At 46.3% G+C, this 16,023-nt stretch overlaps 1 protein-coding gene across 2 annotated transcripts in view; it reads right to left on the bottom strand.

The window, feature by feature from the left end:
- LOC126527090 (calcium-activated chloride channel regulator 1-like) overlaps positions 1 to 16,023 on the bottom strand; it is a 108,392-nt gene that overhangs the window by 66,093 nt on the left and 26,276 nt on the right. Inside the window, exons 10-14 of one of the 2 annotated variants that reach the window (XM_050174814.2) lie at positions 15,611 to 15,829; positions 14,738 to 15,011; positions 11,292 to 11,465; positions 6,679 to 6,975; positions 3,911 to 5,523 (exon numbers count right to left, since the gene is read on the bottom strand). In XM_050174814.2, the coding sequence (XP_050030771.1) occupies positions 4,838 to 5,523; positions 6,679 to 6,975; positions 11,292 to 11,465; positions 14,738 to 15,011; positions 15,611 to 15,829 (1,650 nt within the window). In that variant the 3' untranslated portion in view covers positions 3,911 to 4,837. Of the gene's footprint in view, positions 1 to 3,910; positions 5,524 to 6,678; positions 6,976 to 11,291; positions 11,466 to 14,737; positions 15,012 to 15,610; positions 15,830 to 16,023 lie in introns of those variants that run through there. The other variant, XM_055068550.1, reaches the window with a different exon arrangement.

Raw genomic sequence — 16,023 nt, 5'->3', positions numbered from 1 at the left:
TATGACGTATACACACTGATTATGCATGATTTGGCCGGAAAATGGAAAACAGTTTCTTTTTTTCTTATTCGGCGCCTTTTCCCCATTAGCCCCGGCTATTGGTCAAAAGTTTTCAGGCTGCACCCACTTCACCTGCCTGTCACGCGACGTCACAAAACCGCGAAAACTCACCTCGTCAAAGTGACGTGTACGCATTAATGATGCATTAATAATTAATACGCCGAACAAAACTGAATTTTCTTCTGAAGAGCCGCAGGCTGCCCCGTTCCGAAAGTAATAAAAGATGGCTGCCGCCGATCGCTCAGGCGCTGGCAAGTCGCACCTGCCGGAGAGCATGGGTTTATTTGCGTATAATAAACCTTCTTGCTGGCCGTGTAATGTTTTCGAGTACTTTCCGCACGTTTACGACCTCATCCTGCCAACTCTTCTTTGCTGAGGATCCGTTTTAGCGTCATCCTTAAGCTTCCGTTGCATGCCGCCGCAATTTTCGACCAGCCACCACAAGCTAAGAAGAAAAATTGGAGGACGCTTAAGCTTCGCCTTCAAGAGTGGAACGCGACAGCGTTCCCGTCGACCCTCCAAGGGGTGTAAGACGCGCTACGGCGCAGCGACTACGCGCCCCGCATCGGACGCGGTGAGCGTCGAGCAACGCAGCGTTCGGCGCGACAACGAAATGTGCGCCTGAGCAAGCGACGCACGCCTGAGCCTTAGAAACAGCTCGTTTCTAAGGCAACACCGCGTTCACTAGAGGCGCTTTTGTACCGCTTTGAAGCATCGAACTCGTGGCTCAGTGGTAACGTCTCCGTCTCACACTCCGGAGACCCTGCTTCGATTCCCACCCAGCCCATCTTGCAAGTTGTTTTTTATTCATGAAGTGCCTGCTGGGATTTATCGCTCACGGCCAACGCCGCCGACACCGACGCCGACGACACCGGCTTTTCTGCGACACGAGCTCCTTAACGCTGTCGCGTTAAAAAGCGGGCCAAGCGCAGACGCCGGCGCCACCCTCTTCATCCGGTTATCGATTTTCATTACACTGGCTCTGCCACATCGAATCCCTATCCGCTTGAGCGTGCTCCTCGCTTCTTGTCAGCCACTTAGATACGACAAGCCGCTCAGTGTAGGCAATGTTATTCGTTTTTCAAGCAAACAAAAGTGACCTCATATGAACAAGGAGAGCGTTTGGTTGGTCTGTTCAGACCATAAAAACATATTGGAATAGTTTTACGTTATAGGCCCTCAAGAGGGAAATTTGTGCAAAACGACTTGAAGTACGCATGTAGGACTGTTTCACAAAGTGATAGCTTCCCTGTGTGTGTTTGGTTGCAAGCATGGAGAAAGAAACGAACCAGTGGTAAACATAGCGCAACAGCCAATGAATGAACCAACATGTGATCGCCTCAACTGAGCATGGGGTAAGTTTTAGTGCTCCCGCTTTGCAGGTACGGCAGCCGAACAAATGCGCATCGATTAAGAACTACCGTGAACTGAAATTTTTCGGCCAATACGATGAGGCCTCAGAGGTCACGTGTTGGGGTGGAACTGCGTGGGAAAAAGCGAAAGGAATCGCCCCACGAAGGGCTCGCTTGCCATGATTGGAGGCGTGACGTGATGCTCCCTCCTAGTTAATTTAATTCCTGCATGGTTGCAAGTTAGAGCTTGCCTTGTTGTGTCTTGGTCTCCGTCCTGCGTATATTGCAGTATTATGTACTGTACTGCACTTGCTACATTCGGAATGCTAACTGCGTTTCAGCTAACTTTCTACATTGGAGTTGGCGCCTCGACCGTTGTGGTGGAACAAACAGATCTTCCTTTCGCACTCGCGAGGCCTCCAGTGGGCGAGATGTGGTCATCAATGCCGAGAGATATACCCAAACGATGCGCGGCCGAATTCTATAAATTCTAGTATGATGACCATTCGACTTTGAAGATCATGAAATCGCACGTCTTTCTCCAGCAGGTCCACAAATGCTTCGTTTAACGCAATACAACGGACACAAGAAAGGCGACCAGAACAAGGCGCTACTCTCAACTGACATCATTTTGTTGCGTCACTCCTTTATAGACAGCAGAAACTAGAAGAACATGCGCAGTGAGCACCATGTGCAGGAACCACCAACATCCGATCACAAGAGCGCACTCATGCGACAGAATCTAGAAAAACCATATTCAGCACTGTACAAGTTTAAAGAAGGCACACTAATGCACTGTAAGCCTAACGACTGCATGAAGAATGCTTGCGATAACCATTTGGCTGAACATTGTAAAATATGGCAGTGCAAACCCATGTTTCGTGATACCACAATTTTGAAAAAGAGCCGCAATACCACCGCCCGAGAGTTATCGGAAGCATTCTTCATACAGTCGAATACAGTCGATTTGGCAGAAATTAAATGCCGCATATGTGATTCGTTTGATCTTGAAATTGCCAGTGATTGCAGTGCCATAGTTCCCTATGATAAGTTTAGTAGAAAACTTGGAGCCAAACCGAGCTCGCGCAGCGACCCTGTCAAAGTCATTCTTCACGTACGGCCAACACGCACGTCATGTATGGGCTTTCACGCGAGCACTGCATGCATCGATAGAGGAGGCCGATAGCAACAATACGTGAACGTTGACGATCTTCTGCACAGAATCAATGAAAAATCGTTTATTAGGGAGAACATCAGAGGAACGCTTTTCCCGCATATTTTTTTATTTATGCTCGATGCACAACTGCCGACTAGCCTTCGTTGTGTATTCGCGTAGCTTTCCTTTTCATTTTCTTGTTTGTACAAGGCATTTCCTTAAAGTGACGAGACCGTCTTTCCTGTCGAACAGCACAGCTGCGGGCCCGCAGGCAGAACTGGCATACAGATGAGTCTATGCTACGAATGAGCGTCCATGCAGGTGTCTGTGAAGGGTTACAGGAAAAAAAAGAAATTCTTGCGTAAAATCTAAATGGTGCGTAGCATCGAGCAAACGGAATGTCGGCCAACTAGGCCAACTGTCGACGCTACATTTTACGCGAACGTGCTCGAACGCTCGAGATGGACTAGGGTTCCCAGCGTCCACAATAAGATGCGCCGAGTCGCGCATCGCTCAAAGTGAGGAAATCTTAAGGCGAAGGCTTTATTGGCCGCGAACTTGCGATTTCGCCGTGGCCGTGCTCCGAGGAGGTACATGACGTCACAACGCGTTCCTCGTCACACCGCGTTCCTCGTCGTTGCGTTCGCCTCCGCTCGCTTCGCCAGCTGCGTCGCATGCCCGATATAATGTCGGAGGATTGAAAAGGAGAGCTCGCGTGCGCCGGCACCACAGTTGAGGCTACAGTGTACTAGTAGTTGAGGCGGCAGTACGGATGGCGACAATTCTGATAAGCAGGAGGAGGCCTGGAATCGACATCGGAACGAGCTGAAGAGGAAACGAATCACCCAGGAAACAGACGAACAGCGCGCCGAACGACTGGCTAAACGCTGCAAACTAGCCAGACAACCAGACTAACCTGGACTTGCAATCAAGATTAACCAAGGCTAATCATGCTTAGCTTGCCATGCTTAACCATGCAACCTTAGATTTCGCTACGTATATCCTGGCATAGCCGAGCTAAGCCACCGCGAATCTTTTTGGCCACGCACAGAACAATATGCGTAGCCACTCCTGACATTTCCCGTGTCGACTTCGTTGTTTTTTTTTTTTCCTGTGGATAAACGCGGCTTGAAAGGACGCCCTTTTTGATACCGTAAATAAATTCGGAGCAGCCGCGACGCAGGCTGCTTGTCAGGATACACGTATCAAACACGGAGGAAACGTGGGCAAAGGTGTATCGACGCCGAAGGCACAAGTTCTGAATTTTCAGGCGAAGCTTGTATTGCCTCACTCGTGTCGGCGTCGGTGTTGGTGTTGCCGTAGGAAAAAAGAAAGAACCAAGCCGTGCGAAAATGAAAATTTATTGTTAGGTTGCGATACCACCACGCTAACCGATTCAGCCACTGTCTTTCTTTTTTCTTTATTGCAAGGAAGTATAAGTAGTGTCAATCCAAAATAGTTACATTACATTTGAACATACATTCATCATACGCGCCCTTTAAAGCGAAGTTTTATATGCATGAAGAAATAGATGCAGCACAAGGCGCGGTAGCCAATCACATGCGTCCCCTCCCTCCGGAGGAAGGAAAGGGTGTGATCGCGTGTTCGCTCGCCTCGGCACCCGCCGTTTCCCGCCATTCAGGCCCGGCAGTCAGATGGGGAAGCTGCGTTTGGTTCGTACTGCGGAAGGGCAGGCAGCGTTGAAGGAACGGCAGCGCGTTGTGCGTTCGGCCGAAGAAAAGGTGGCGTTTGATAAACGCCGCCGGGAACTCGCTCGAGAAAGGGCTCGTCGTCGACATGCCAGCCTCGCCGTGAGGGAGCGCGAAGCCGAGGCGTTACGACAACGAAGAGCCCCGGATGCAGAGCTTCTTCTGCACCCCTCTTCACAGTAGTGGAAGGGCGGTCATTTTTTTTTTCGCTATGCAAATTTCGGGGGAAAATTACAACGACATTGACATGAAAAATACCGAAACATCGAATAATAATAATAATAATAATAATAATAATAATAATAATAATAATAATAATAATAATAATAATAATAACGGAATTAATTATTTCAGAACGAAGGTTACAAGACTAGACCAACAGATACATTCACAAAGAATTCCATTATCCTGCATGTAGTTAGATTGCGGGGTGGGGGGCGCAATACGGGCACTAGCTCGAATTACAGACAGTCGAAGCGTGAGGTACTCTCACGTTATGGCACAGTCCAACATCGGGCACTTCTATTGCGTCATTGCGATGCAGCAAAAAAGATGTGCCGCTACAACACGGTTAAAGCAGAATCACTGGCACACACGCGTTGATCCGTCCTTGGTCGGCCGGTCGGAAAACCGCACATTCTGCGCCTCTTTATGCTTCCTCGGAGTCGCACTCCCAGCACGGTGGCCACCACGATCACTGCTGCGACCCCGCCTATCAAGGCCCACACCCACGGTGGCGGTAAACCGCGTGATTTCCGCGTACGCTCCTCAGCAACCCTCGTCGTGGTAGCCCTTTCCGTCGTAGTTCCAATTTCCGTAGTGGCTGCTTCCGTTGGGGTTACTTCAGTTGTTGTTACTTCAGGTGTGGTTGCTTCAGTTGTTACTCCAGTTGTGGTTACTTCAGTTGTGGTTGCTGCCGTTGTGGTCGCATCCGTTGTGGTGGTGGCCACTGTGGTAGTTACAGAAGGAGGCACGTACAATACTTGTACGATATTTGACGTCTTGGACTTGAGCCCATCGCTGTTTGTGACGCGAGCCGCCAGAAATGCCTTCCACTCGAAGGACCCGTCGGGTCTAGGTGTGGCCCATTTCGGGGAGAACGCTAAAGTGACTACGTGTTTGGTACCGGCAGGTAGAAAGTCGAGACTGCCTTCGACGACGTCAGCCATCGTAATTTGTTCCTGCTGCTCGAAGTCCGAGTCTAGCTTTGCATAGTCTTCGCTAACTCGAATTTCCACGGCAGAAGCTGCAAAATATACAGTACTCGAGGTCAAAAGAAGGCGCAAGGGGAGGAACGTTTCAGTATGATGCGCTTTGTGTCTTGCAAACAGGGATATACAAGTCAACGCAGAGAGCTGCCCCGTTTCGTTTGAGCATCTTGACATATTTAGAGCACCGAAAACACCGAACCACACAGAATTTACTGTCACACAACAGTTAATGTCACAACAAATGTATTCTGATGATTTTAGCTTAGTAAAGTAGAACGGAAGTGGCGTTGAAGGTGAGCAGCCGCATGTACCGGGTGTTTGAACGAACACTTTCGAAAATTTTTATAAATTGCTTGTGGCGGATAGCACAATTCTAGTCATAAGCGGGTGTACTCGAAGAGGCGCACATTACTTGCAAAATAAATTGAAATGTATAATCGACTAATTAACAAAAATTCACTAATCAAGCTTTGAACTAGCTACTTTATGATACATTGCAATTTACAAATTCTAGCCGGAGAGTTCGCAAGGCGGATCCGCTTGGAACGACCTCTCAGGATGACACTAGTTTCGAGATATTATTCCCCAAACTTTGCGGAGAAAGGCATTGACGTCCCAGTTACTTTTGTGCCTCAATGCATAAAACGACGCTTTGGTAATAAAGTGGAGTGGCTGTGCATTTTTAGCGCAAGTTTTGACGATGCAGATCTCGTAAATGATGTCATCCACGCATTTTTTATTTTTCAAGTGGATATGCCTTGCAGTCTCACCCGCTAAAATTTGTAAATTGCAATGTGTGCCATAAGTTAATGACTTAACTAGAGATTATTTTTTAATTTTTCCATTATGCATTTCAATTGCTTGTGCAAGTAATGTCCGCCTCTTGGAATAGGCCAGTTCATGGACTAGAATTCTGCTATCTGCCACAGGCAATTAGAAAAATATTTTGAAGGTTCGCTGAAATACCCTGTAGAATATCACCACGCAGCAAGCTTGCGTGTTTGTTCCCTTCACGCAACGTCGCCAGCATCGCACGATCCCAAGTACAGTGGCGAACTAATTGCGAGCTTCATACTTCGATGACATCGCGGTTGAAATCCACTCGTGGCAACTGAAAGGGACCACTCCGCTCAATCCAGTTTCCAGTTAAGCGACGTGCAACGCCAAGAAGTTTCTGAGCGGACGCTTACCATTTCCCGATGTTAAGTGAGCTCCGGGCCAGGTCCACACGAGTTGCCACTGCAACGTGTCGTTCGCTCCTGGGCGCGGTTCGACTACGGTGAGATCGCCGATGGTACCTGGGGGCACCTGACTCTGCACGATGTGTTCGGTCACCCGGAAGGACCCTCCAGACGCCACCCTCTGGAATGCGCCTACTGGCTCGGCACCCGCCGATGTCTGGTTTGCCTCTTCTTCGGTCGAGTCATCGACTTCGAAGTCGTCGATCGAGTATTCGTAGTCCGGCTCGGCGTTTCGTCCCGATGTGTCTGCCAGGATGTTTATGTTATATTAGAGTCATATTTGTGCTCTTATTGGTATTAGCTTTGTCATTTCGGAGAAAATTATCGAGTGTTTTCTTTTTTACTGTTAACGGAATCCATAAATATCTCCTGCGACAGATAGCCAACTCTAATCCTTGAGGTGAATTTGGTATATGCATCATATTCACTCCTTATTAGATCCTTATCAGCTGCGGCTGTGTTGAAACAATCGCACACCTTTTGTGTATCTGCGCATGCCATGGTGCGGAGAGACAAGTGCTGTGTACTATGCTAGAGACGGTGACCACTGTGAGAGCAAAAGATGTTAAGACAGTAACGTATGCGTTTAAGGCAGCTGGAGGGCTGGTTCGCTTGCTGCGTGGTCTACCTGCCTGCGATATAGCTTGTGATGAGACGTGCGGGGATTTCTGCTTCCCTATACTCATATTTCTTCCTTCATTTCTCTTTGAATCTCTGTTTCTTTCGCCTCCATGCAGTGTAGGTATATATATATATATATATATATATATATATATATATCTTGAGCTCGATTACTTGGAACAATCCAACTCAATAAAAAGGGATAGAAAATTAAAAATGCGTAATTGGCTGCCTAACAAGATTTCAGTAATCATCATTTAAACAAATTACTTTACGGCGCATACTGTAATGTACGAATAGAAGCCAGTGAGTTCTCAAGGCACATCCACTTAGATTGAATTTTGAAACTGTGTTTCTTTGCCCCATTGTAGGGTAGTAAACCGGACGCTCGTCTGGTTGACCTCCCTGCCTGTTTTCCTCTTGCATTCTCTCTCTATTGAAACTAGTGCGCCTTTTGAGATAAGCGTCGTCAAACATGCGAATGCAATGTTCTTTCCTCTACCTTATTTAAAACAAGCCTTTTTAATGCATTACAGTACAAAAATAACCAATGTAATTTTTTCGCACATTTTGGAAACGAATATATCAAAACTGGTGTTATTCTTAGAATTTGTTCCACGCGGATATGCATTGTGAACTCACTGGCTACAATTCGTGACTTGCAATGTGGGCTATAATCAGTTATACAGTTATAGCGAAGTTCTGTTAGTTTGCCGATTACGCATTTGGATATTTTCGTGCAAATAATGTCTGCTTACAAGCACAGAACAAGGACAGAAGGGAGACGACACCACAGCGCATTGTGATGTCGTTTCTCTTCTGTCCTTGTTCGCTGGCGCTAAATATGCTTTCCAAGTCAGTTTACTAACACGCCCAATAAATCGCAGTGCTGAATATCTGCTTCTTTGAGCAATTCAGGTCAAAGAGTATAATTGTGCTTTCTGGCACGCTCTCTCTGAAGCGACAGTATTGTGCGGCCTCTGGCTTAGGGTAGCATTTACAAAGGCCTATTCGTTCTGCATTATGATAAGGGATACGCCCATGTGAGACTCTTGTGGAATTATAGAACCGATTGAACACATCTTATGTATCTGTTCCCAATGCAACGTCAAGCGTGAAATTCTCCGGACAGCATTGAACCAGCTGGACTCTAGACCATTTTCGGAAACTAAGATCCTTGGACCATGACAGTATACGTCGATAGCAGATGCCGCTGTCTGGCGACAACTGCAGACCAATTCATTTCCTTGCCTCCACATGCTACATATCTTTCATCCCACCCTGTACCCTTCCTATTGTCCCCACTGTGGGGCCAAACCCACGGTGTTTCACTCCATATGGGAATGCCCTAACCCTTCAGGTGTTCCTCCTATACCCAACCCTACCCTTTCCTCTTGGGAGTCTGCGCTGCGCAGCACAAGCCAGCAGGAACAGCAACGGCTGATCCAGCGGGCTCGCGAAGTCGCGCATGGCAATGGAGCCCTGGACTGAGGGCCCCACTCATCGAGGCAATTTTTTACTCGCTTTATGAAATAAATGTTTATTCTCTCTCTCTCGATGGCACGGAAAGCCACGAAAGCGTTGTTGCAGTGCTTCAGTTCGACAGCTCTTGGCGACCGTGTGTAGACTCGATGCGAAGCTTAAAATGTGCGCGAAACTGTGCTCTCTCTATCTCCTCTCTTTCTCTCTTTTCATCACTATTCCCCTTTCAGAGTGCAGGGTAGCAAACGGGACGTGCGTCTGGTTAACTTCCCGGCCTTTTCCCTCTTCTATTTCTCTCGCACTCTTTCTCTCTCTCGCACAGGTGGCTTCTTTGAATATTGTGTTATGCTGAGTACAAGGGATGGACCGGATGGCTGGATCAGTCTGCAGAAAAGTGCGGCTTGGTTGAGCTGCAACGAATCGCGCCACTCTATAGCAACTCGTCCGCAACGTCCTTGTGTGCGGCGTGATTCGGTGGCACTGAGACACGATGTAGCCCCTGTATTGAGCTCACAATAATAAAGTGTAATGAACCCTTTGGGTACTTATGTGAGCGAACTTTATATTCTCCTGCGTTTTATCTGTTCTATGACCTCTTTTGCGATTTTTGTTTCATGCATTTACTACCTCAGCTGACTTTTCGTTCCAGTGCGTATTTTATTTGATCTCTGCTGTGAGCTGTCCTTGCCGCATTTATGTCCCCTGACTTCAAGTTTGCAGTCCTGTCAAATCAGGATGCGCAATGAGCGGCAGCATAGATGACCGAGCGAACTGGAGCAACTGCCAAAACGTTACAAGATTTCGCTCCCACGTGACCACCTTCTGCGTTTAATGGCGTAATGAACAGAACGTCTTGGGAAACGAAATCGAAAATGCTTCGTAGCGTAGCTATTGCATATCATAAATTTGGAGTGCTTTGAGGATCGCCAGTAGGGTATGGTTCTGAAGTTGAGCATCTTCAATCACCACGAAAGATCAAAGGTTCAAAATGTTACGTCACTACTCCGTTAAGGTGGCTAGATGCGTAGTGTAATTCTGCAATATGCCCCTGTCAAAATGGTGCGTATTGTCTGTTTGAGCGATTGCCTAAAACAAATGTATATTTATTTATGCAGTTGTTTTGCTCGTAGCCGTAGCAGCCTTTCAATGTTCGTTGTAACAGCTTTATGATTTTTGTCTGCTCAAGTGTAGCATTATTTATAAAAATATAATAGATACTGCAATAACGTCGCCCTTATTTTGATTCTGTCAATCTTGTGTTGGGTCGCTGTACTCCTTTTCTGTTGCAGCGTCGTCCTGCTAGCTAACGTATTCTTACGAGCTGGTTGAAGGCCTCCTGCAATAACGTTCACGCACCTCTTCTCAGACAGACCAGTGCCGTTTCACTTCGTCACCGAAGTAGAGGTTTATACCCTACTTATCCTTTAAGAATGCAAAATATTTAGCGGGCATACTTACATCACTTTGAACGCTTTACAAATGATTCTTAGAAAAACTATTGGCTAGCTTTTTTCATTTACGTCAACTACGAATTCCCTTTGCTTGAAACAAAAAGAAAATCGGAAAGTGAGCTCGAAGGAAGCGTTTGCCTCAGTTTAACCCGTCATAGAACCCTCTAAATGACACCCCAGCTTTGATTTAGCTTAATTAAAACACACAGAAAATGTTACATATTCATCTGCAGGGGGTAATAATATATATATATATATATGTAGATATATATATATATATATATATATATATATATATATATATATATATATATATATATATATATATATATATATGTAGATATATATATATATATATATATATATATATATATATATATATATATATATATATATATATATATGTAGATATATATATATATGTAGATATATAGTGGCGCTTGTAGGATAGGTTGCTAGCTGACACACTTTCCATTCGCTTAGAGCCATCTGAGATATCCTGAGTGTTGGCTGCCACTTTATTCGTGCGATTTTTTTATAAGTAGCTATAGGAACTAAATCGCACTATAGCTTGTTCTTGCGTTGAAACCTTGACAATTCTCGCCGAAGGGTTGCCGTAGGGTGAAATCACAACCGTAGCCACGGTTGCACAACACCTTTCATTGAGTGTTATATGTTTTTACCGTGGGCGTGTGAGAATAGTCAGCCTTTTTTAATTGAATGTCAAGCAAAGATTTGTATTAGTAAGTATGATTACCCGCTTAACATTGCGATTCCTCCTTATCGGCAGACCCTTAACCTTTTTTTGCTTATTGTGACGACCAGCTAACCTCAGTCCTCCTGGTAATGGGATAACCGTGCCTTGGAGTACGTAAGTGGAAAGAAGACGTGAACGTTATCTTTCTGATACAACTGAGTCAAACTCGCTTTTGTCGATTTAACACACAAGAACTGTCTAGCTCGCTTTTTGTAAAGGATTGCGGTAATGTATGCACTAGCGCTGCTCACCGGATTCCAATGTAAACACAGGGGTGCTGAAGAAGCTGCCAGAAACAATCTTCGGAACGCTTAGTCGAGCGCGGTGATCGCTCGAAACGTGAGCCGCTACAGTGTACCTCCCTTTGCCCGTGAACTGGACAAAGTATCCGCTGTAAGTGCCATCATTGGCCCCGATGTCAGGATCTGGAAAAGATCCATTATAATAGCACATGAGAAATGACCGGTCAGCGACAGCGCACTATGTCTATAAGTGAGCTCGATATGTAGTGATGAATAATCGAGCTTACTTATAGAAGTGTTCAGTAGAATACTTATAGAATAACGGTAAGGAGAAAGACTTTGTGCATCGGGCGCAGGCCACGCATCGCTGCGTGTCGGTCATATGTTAAACGACGTAGCTTCCGGACGTGAGGTACAACTGCGGTTTTAGTAATTGAATTCATCGTTTATCGTTAACTTGGTCACATTACGGTTAACTTTTCGGCAAAGGTATTATAAACGTTCCGTAACGGCGGATGGGCTTTATATAGTAACCTTCACCGCAATACAGATGCTCATCGTGATGAGATCACCTGGAATTCGAAAATAAGATAATAAACGGCGACCTCAGGAGAGCATCTGAGATTATGATGCCACGGGCGGCGCAGTATCTCCAGGACACTGAAAGGTCAGCGATGGGGGTGGGTGAGGGGGGGGGAGTAGGGTTCAAAACTGGAGCAACTGTGACCCGTGGGTTGGGGCCGCTGAGGCCGGAACGTGTTGGCGATGTTCGCATGCAAGATAGCCTATCCGCAATAGCGGAATGCCGATCTTATACAAGCGCACTCCATGTACGCGGAGGCCTTGGGTCCCCTTAACCCACGAGCAGTTTGGGTTCTAGGTATTGCGTCCCCGTTGTCCTTTGGTGCCCTGGAGCGGCTGTCAAAGTGCACTGATAATGACCCGTTGTTTGTACTTTGTACCTGCGCAAATTCTCCCTTTACTTCACCGCAATATATGTTGTATGGTTTGTCACATTACATTGTTGTATTGCGAAGAAGCCATTAAAAAAAAACGCGGCTTACATTCTTGCTGATTTTACATTAACTGCACGCGACCCGCCGTGGTGGTGCAGTGGCTTTGGTATTGCGCTGCTAAAGCTCAAGGGCGCCAGGTCAAATCCAGGTCGTGGCGTAACCTTTCCTAATTAAGCGGGACTTTCCTAAACAGTAACTTAGCATGATGAGGCGGTCAGCATGGTGCGGAACGCGTTATGCGGGTAATGATGCGCGGTAATGATGTATTATGCGTTATTTGTTTATACTTGCGTGAAAAGTACGAGCAGATAGATGAAAACATTCACATTGCCGAACCCAAAAATTCCGCGCCACGCCGACCGCCATATAATACTACGCATACATTCCACAGTTCCCGTTCTGGAGCAAAAGCTCCAACCTCGCCGCTCCGCTACGGGCCGTCCACAGGGCCCGCGGCGTCAGGCCCGTTCGTCCCGACGTGGGAGCGGCCAGCAGCGGCTCCTCCCTCGTAAGGGGGTTTTGGAGTCGCTCCTCAGGACTTAAATAAAGTTCATTGCCTGCCTGGCCGTTCAGGAGATGTTCCGCTCAATTTGTCTGAGCGATGCCCGGCGCGGCATAACCAAGGCGTTAATGCCGTCACAGCCCGTCGAAAGGGAATGACTTCGCGTGCGTGCGCAATTTACACACGGGTGCCTCGTCCCCTCGTTTTGGGTCTCCTGTAGCCACTTTCCATCCTAACTGATCGGGTCTGTACCAGGGCGTCGTATACTGTTTGTCATCTCCAGTTTAATATAGACTTAGCTGTTTATGGCCTATTGGTAGAACGCCTCCTCCCTACATATGAGGTATGGGGAACGGCGAGGGGGGACAGGCTCGTAGAATGTCTTGCGCCGGCGTGCCTATTGTCATCGTGGACCATGGGTTGTTTGTCACTGTACTCCGAATAGCAGCTGTCAGTTGCCGTACAGTGGGTTTAAGCTGCGCATTCTCGCCCTGTACTGGGAAAGGGGTTTTCTGGCTTCACATGAAAATTTTCCGCCAACCTAACAGATAATGCTACTCATTAAAGTTTATTTGCATTCTACTCCCAATGATCGTACCCCATTGCTTCGGCTCTTTTCTAGCTGTGCAATAACCGCATAGAACCTAACCCCATCACATACGTGACTACATTTCCGGGGTACTGGCACTACCGAAAACCTAAGCATTTTATCATCATCACGAGACAATAAACGACAATGGGAGACCTGTAGCTGATTTCGTATTCGAAGCACGCAGTGGTCATCTAGTCTTCGTCGCTGATAATAACATGAACGCCAATCTCTCCGGTCTCAGAAGCTTTGGAAAATTCCTTGCTATGTTTGGAGCGCTGTTATTGACTTTGGGTTCGCGAAAACTCTCGCTGTATATTGCGTATTATTTCTTCATAAATGCAACAGTTATTGAACGATAAATTTTTTATGCTTAGAACTTGTACAGTTGTTTTACAAACATGGCGGTTTTTTATTGCTGGCCTGTAAGCTTGGTGCTTCACTTTGTTATTTCTTTCTATATCCGCAGTTTTCGTACACAAATGATGTCTTAACAAAAAAGAAATTCTCTCAACAATAGACGCAATTTAGCAATTGTTCTCAACACAAATAACTTATTCGAAATTAGTTGAGTGCATGCTGAGCAGACTGACTTCTGCGTTGTGTAAGATTTACTTGAGAAATCTGGGGCTATGACATCCACAACGTTGCTTCGAGTGACATTATATAATATCTATTAGAAAGTATCTTTGAACAAAAGAACGTCTCTAACGCATTGTGGTGAATTACAGCGCCGCAAGGCACCGCCGTTAGCGTTGCTGTTCCAGTCTGTGTATACCGGTACTGCGGCCTACGTCTACGCATACGCTCGGCTGCAGCCTATGTACTCAGTACAAGCTCCGCCCACAAAACCGCACTGCATCCGCCCTCTTTGCCTTCGGGCCTACACTGTAACAATAATAAAGGCAGCTTTCGTGCTTTGACCATTTTTACAAAGTTAACCAGCCTTCCTCCTGCACTGACCCCACTATCTTTTTCCACTCGGCGATTCAGGAGTGGAATCTCTCGCCGAAATCAGTAGCTGGTATAGTCAAGATAGATATTTCAGAAGCACTGAACCAATTGCTATCGCTGACCAAGAGACCGTTGAAACATAAATGCAAGAATGTTCCTGGTAAAAAAATTCAGTGGGTTTACGTGAAAAAACCACGATATGATTACAAGGCACGCCGTAGTAGGGGACTCCAGATTATTTGAACCTCTGGGGTTCTTTAACGTGCAGCCAATGCACGGTGCATTCGTCAGTTTGTCACCGACTACAGTACATTTACGCTAAGGTAAACAGTTCAAACCGTTGTTACTTTGCATCAGAAGTATGAATACGAGAGAAGCAGAGCTTGAATCGCACCATGGCCGTCATCATGAAGTGGTACCGTAGACTTGTGTGGTGGGTTCGGGCCGGTGACCTCAGCAACGACCGTGGCGTCGAGGACAACGTTCGCACCTTTACTCACGTCGGCGTAGATGATCGCTTCATCAGGTTTCCCAACTTCCAGGCTTCCCATTTGGCACGTGACCCGAATGGGCTCGTCCTTGGGGTCCCTGCCTTGGGACTTGATTCGGACGTTCACCGCCATCTTGCGCGAACCGGAGCTGTGCACGCGAAGCGTCCACTCACCGGACTACATAAGTAAATAAATAAATAAATGAATAAATAAATAAATAAATAAATAAATAAATAAATAAATAAATAAATAAATAAATAAATAAATAAATAAATAAATAAATAAATAAATAAATAACCAATTAAATAATTGAATGAGTCAGTCAGTGAATGAATGAATTACACAATCAAGAACATATAAAACTCTAAAGTTAGAAATCAAAGCGCCCCAAATACATTGCATTCCATTTCAACTTTGCTATCGCGGTGCCGAATATGACAGTTGTAGCTAGTTGTACGATTTCTTTGTTCGTAGTTATGAGGTACGGGTCTCACTAAAGGCTGAAAATAGAAAGCGTTCGTGGCTTGTGTGCGCATACGAGCTATGGTCACGTGCTGTTCCTTTGTACCACTTAAGGAGGTTGGGCCTGTTCTGTACGAACAGAGTGCTAGGTCTCGCAAGCTACTCAGAAAGAGAAAAAAGAAACTTATGTTCTTGTTTTGTGTGTGTGTGTGTATTGTGATAGATGCTGCAATTACTAGCACTGCGTTTCGCATTGCTGATCATTTTGACCCCCAGTCATTGCATTCGCTGTACAGAGAAAGGTGGTACATTACCTGCGCCGGGCTGGGTACGACGATTTTCTTCGTTCCCGCGTCGCCGTGGACTGCGCACTTGTGGCATTCTTTGCCACTGGGATCGATGAGGGTCACTGTCATGTTAGCGACCTCACGGCTCACTCGTTCGACGGCGACGACAGTGTTGTTTCCCAAAGAAGGTTCGAGCACGAACTTTTCCTCCAACTTGCCCGTAAAAGCCTTTTCGACGTCAGTGAGCTGTTGATAAAACGACAAAGCGGCTGCCTGAGCGCACTGTTGCGGTGCAGAATAGGGGACACGGACCACGGAATAAAACTTTTAAAAGAAAACAAACCACGTGTCGGCTCCCATAGGGCAGTCTTGTTCACTGTGATGGGTGAACCACCATATTCTTTGCCATGATCATCCCTGACCAGACGAGTTTTCGTCAG

Source organism: Dermacentor andersoni, chromosome 9 (assembly GCF_023375885.2).
Source record: "Dermacentor andersoni chromosome 9, qqDerAnde1_hic_scaffold, whole genome shotgun sequence".
NCBI classification, from domain to species: Eukaryota; Metazoa; Arthropoda; class Arachnida; order Ixodida; family Ixodidae; genus Dermacentor; species Dermacentor andersoni.
Note: the sequence above shows the minus strand (reverse complement) of the source record. Positions and strands in the feature narration are given on the sequence as shown.